Source organism: Plectropomus leopardus, unplaced genomic scaffold (assembly GCF_008729295.1).
Source record: "Plectropomus leopardus isolate mb unplaced genomic scaffold, YSFRI_Pleo_2.0 unplaced_scaffold12143, whole genome shotgun sequence".
NCBI classification, from domain to species: domain Eukaryota; kingdom Metazoa; phylum Chordata; class Actinopteri; order Perciformes; family Serranidae; genus Plectropomus; species Plectropomus leopardus.
Window position 1 is genome coordinate 1 of NW_024612886.1, and position 4,522 is coordinate 4,522.

At 38.1% G+C, this 4,522-nt stretch overlaps 1 protein-coding gene across 1 annotated transcript; it reads right to left on the reverse strand.

The window, feature by feature from the left end:
• Window positions 1–427: 427 nt before the first annotated feature.
• LOC121963696 (putative ATP-dependent RNA helicase an3) lies at window positions 428–3,930 on the reverse strand (the record flags this gene model as incomplete). The annotated part of the gene is made up of 5 exons (XM_042513959.1): window positions 3,603–3,930; window positions 1,772–1,823; window positions 1,275–1,322; window positions 779–835; window positions 428–631 (listed from the first exon to the last, which is right to left on the reverse strand). Coding segments are annotated over exons 1-5 (406 nt in total), but the record flags the coding sequence as incomplete, so codon positions are not given.
• Between the last annotated feature and the right edge of the window lie 592 nt (window positions 3,931–4,522).

Sequence of the window (4,522 nt, forward strand, 5' to 3'; positions counted from 1 at the left end):
AACCAAAAACCTCAATATTGATATTGTCAAGATTTTGTAGGGTTGACTATTGGTGGTTTCATAAAATATTTAATGATATTTTTAAATTTTTGATGAATGATCATCAGTAATGTGGATATAATGACTAAGTGAGTAAAGATCAATGAAAGAACAGCCAGTATAGTCTGGTCAGTTCAGAAAATGACATCACTTAACTGTAATGCTGCTTTTAAAACCAGGAAAAGACAACACTTGTGGTATTACGATATTCCAATTCTGAGAAGATATCTTGTCTTGTCTATGTTTTGTGTTTCTCTGCACAACGCATTCAAATTTATACAATATACCAATAACATAACTATGACCCTCTGTGTTGCCTGCATTGCATATGTTTCACTATAAAAGGAAAAAGGGCTTTAAGTTTCACACAGTAAAATCAATATCCCACCTTTATTTTCGTAGCCACCAAAGGCCATAGGCTGTGCTGGGTTGATTGGGTTGAAGGCTCCGCCCCTGTTGCCACGGTAGCCTCCACCGACGCCCCCTCGGCCGCGCTCCATGCGAGGCGGCCCGCGGTTAAACGAGTTGCCACCGGCCATGCGGTTGTCATGGTAGCCATTAACAAAGTTGTTGCGCCCCCCATCCCAACCATCTGAAGAGAGAGAAAAGGACAAGAATTAAACAGCGAGTGTTACCAAAGTCAGGAATCTTATGGAAATATATGTAACAATAAACAAGATAAACAACAGTGCATGGAAGCAAACTGCAAGTCAGAGTAGACGTTAAAAGTTGAACTTACAATTAGCTGCGGGCGCTATGGTGTAGCCACCCTGTCGACCAGCAGCGAAGGCATTTCCTGCTGGACAGGAAGACAGTGTTTCAGTTGTGGTTTTCATCACGAACAAATACACTTAATAAAGGTACCCTGTGGAGTTTTTAACCCCTGGTAGCATTATGGAGCAATGTTTTTACAAGTGGGTCCCCATTTTGTTTCTTGCATGCATACTTAGACACACAAGCATGCGGTGACTTGATTCACAATCACCAATTTCACACTTTTCCACTGATCATGGCAGTAATGTGATGTGCAAAGAAATGTAGCGATGCACCAGCAAGGCAAGTGCTAACTAGATAACAAGAATGTGAGCAATGCTAAATATTCAGAATAAATCTGAAGTGCAATTGGATTCACACACTGAATTGTGGCGATTAACACGAAATGTGAACGTAACTTTATGCCTTTTGTTTGTTTACAAGAAAACTCCACAGGACAGCTTTAACTTGATGCTACACACCATTTTTGGAAGCGTCTTTGTTCCGTAAATGTGGAGGAATGTATCGCCCTGCAGACAGAGAGAGACAGTGTCCAACATCATTCGATGAATTATTAGACTTTGAGGAGTTAATTTGAAATTATTCAAAACTTGTAAAGCACCCCCAAAGGTCATCGATCTATGGTGCAAATCTGAAGCTAGAAAACATGGAAATCCAGTATGTATTTCCATAATTTATCTTGCGTCAGTGACACATTTAAACTGTACTTAATGCTATCATGATTGAACAGATTAGTCTTAGTTTTTCAAGGAGTTTTAAATGGTCGTACTCCTGACAATTAAGGAAGGATCCCCTTGGTAGCTAACCTGCCCCACCCAATTTATTCTCTGTGGAGTACTTCCTTGTTTGTGATCTTTTTTAAACACAGTTTATCACGTGTGGAGGTAAAATGTTCAGGTTTGTGAGTGTCTATGCACATTCAAGAGCAAATGACAGCAAAAACATGTTGTCTGCTTACGGTTGGTGCCTCCACCTTGTCCGTCTGCCGCACTCAAGTCTAGGACAGCGAGCTGGAGAGACAGATAAAAATAGTCAGAAAAACAGAAAACATGCTCAGTTTCAGCAGAACACCAAAACCTGCTGCTTTCTTGAAAAAAGCTGATTACAGCAATAGACAGTCACTTAACAGCCCAGATTTAAAGGAAAAGGACATAGAAATTGTTTGTAGTTTCACTTCAGTGCCAGAGCTCGATGCATACTGTTTCGAAAATACTAGTGAAGGTCACTCATGGGGTTCCCCAGGCCTCAGTACTGGGACTATTGTTGTTTATTTTTTATATATTTAGTAATTTTTATATTAACTCAAACAAGTACCTCCTGATGAATTAAGCAGAAATTGACTGATTGATTTCTCAAAGTAATAACTGATGATAATCTATGCAGGAAACCACATATAAATTCTATTAAAGCTAAAATATTAAAGTCAACTGCAATGTTATGAAGTGAAAAATCGTCTGAATCAAACGTAGTTATATTGCTGTTTCTTTACAGTCCCACATAAAACTTAGTGTGTGGAAGTGTGGGGACACAGGCCTCCCATTTTATTTGGTATGTTCAAAATACAGATCTAAATTAAACTAAATTTGATAAAATATGAAAAGGGGAAGAATTTGTTAAGTATTTACTTCCTCCTTTCCTAACATTAAATACTTATGTTGTTTACTAAATATGACTGCTGGGTACTTTTTTTTTTCTTCCTTACTGATATTTTTCATTTCTATTTATTTTGCATGTTAAGAATATAATCACAATTTAAAATATTTGCACTGAACGTGCAGAAATCCTGCTGTGACGTCAGCAACCCGCACACAGTTGGTTTTAGGTACTCCACAAGAAGGAAATAAAGTGATGAGAGGCAGCAGATTTGTTGTTTTTGCTTTTTCTGTGCAGAGAAATTAACTGCTATTCAGGAACCAACTTTGAATTTATGCTCTTGTATCCAGACACTGAATTTAGGTCTAGGGTTGCATGCTCTGCTACACTGCAGCAACATTTGGTGAACTAAGACAAGAGAGACCATTTTAAAAATACATCAGTGCTTCCTTTTTGCATCCTATCTGAAAAAATAATGATGCATAATTTTTTGAATGTTGTGCATCAAACGCTACAGTGCACACGCTGCTGTCAGAGCTTTCCAAAATATCAACTGAGAACATACAGTACTTTTCTGTTGCCATCCAACTGTCTGACCAGTCAGACACTGCTCGACTACGTTGCTAGTGACGCAGAAGAAATGAGCATTTCTTTAAGCGGGACGCTGTCATGACAAACTGTAAAATACTGCGTATGATCCGAAAGCCATCAGCTAAACTGCCAAACACCGCATTGTTTGCGTGTCAGTCCCACTAGCTCCATCTCTGCATACCTCCATTTTATTATTGTATCAAGCTGCAAGACAAACGCAGTGAAGATAATAGTTGATGGGTGCGTTTCATATGCTCACATGGGGGAGCCGCCGGTAGCATTCAGGCGTAATTAATCATTCGGCTGTCTTAGCTAACGATAGTATTGAACAGCTTTGTGAAAATATTTTAAGTCAACTATTTGGTGTAGCACACTAAGTCATAATTTAACAGTTCAAATGTGGAATGACAATAGTGTTATCCATGTCATCCCCGCACCGCAGCCTCTCTCGGACACGCCGGTGTAAAATTGAAGCGCACCCAACGCTAGCTAACACGATAGCATCTTGCTAGCGGTGTTTTTAGACTAGCCGGTAAGCTAACGTCTATCCCGAGCGTTATAACACTTTTCATCGCTGCAAAACACATTCAACTGATGCGACTTACCTGCTGCTCTAGACCGTGGACATTTTCGACGGCCACATGACTCATAACTAGAGAATATGGAGGAAAAATGTTGTCGTTGAAAAAAGGACCTCTTTGTTTGCCGGGTTTGATGTACTGTTATTTCTCCTTTGCCCCTTTCTTGTTTCTGTGGTTACGACGGATGACAGCTATTTCAATTGGTTTAACAGTCACACGTTACTTTGCAAAATGGTATTTTTTAATTTTACGCGATGGCAAATTCCTGTATTTAGCTACAAGGATGGTACTTCATGCAAACTCAGCTGATGTCGGTTTGCTCCAGAGCTGAGGCTGAGGTGAAGCCGTCATGTAGTGGTGAAGCCAGCCGGAATCAAACACACAAAAACATCCGGCAGTGCCACAATAAAAGCCGACAAATATAAGTCGACGTAACAGCTTGCTATAATTATGCAAATATTCTGTATGATATAATTAATATGTGCCTATAATTAAATGAAATCATATTTTTCTTTGTGTGCAAACATGGCAGCATTATTAAATGTTACCCTAAACACGGTGTAAATGGATATCTACCAACTATCACTGATTTAATGTAATTGTTTTAATAAAATGACTTATAACATCAACATTTTTGTAACAGGTAAGGTAAAAAACACATTTAATTAACTGTAAGTAAATTAGTTTAAAAAATAACATTAATTAACACAATAATGATAAAAAAAATACTCAAGAAATATTAAAATATGGAAAAAAATACGTAAAAAAAAAAATCAATAAATATATATATTTTTTTTTAGAAGGAAAGGGTTTGGGGAGATTGTAATGATGTCTTTATAGTCATATAGACACTTTTCCTAATGCACAGCTGTTAACATGCAAATCATTCATGAGGTGAATTTCAGGAGGAGCACATGTTTTTCCTATGTTTCCTAAGTGCACAA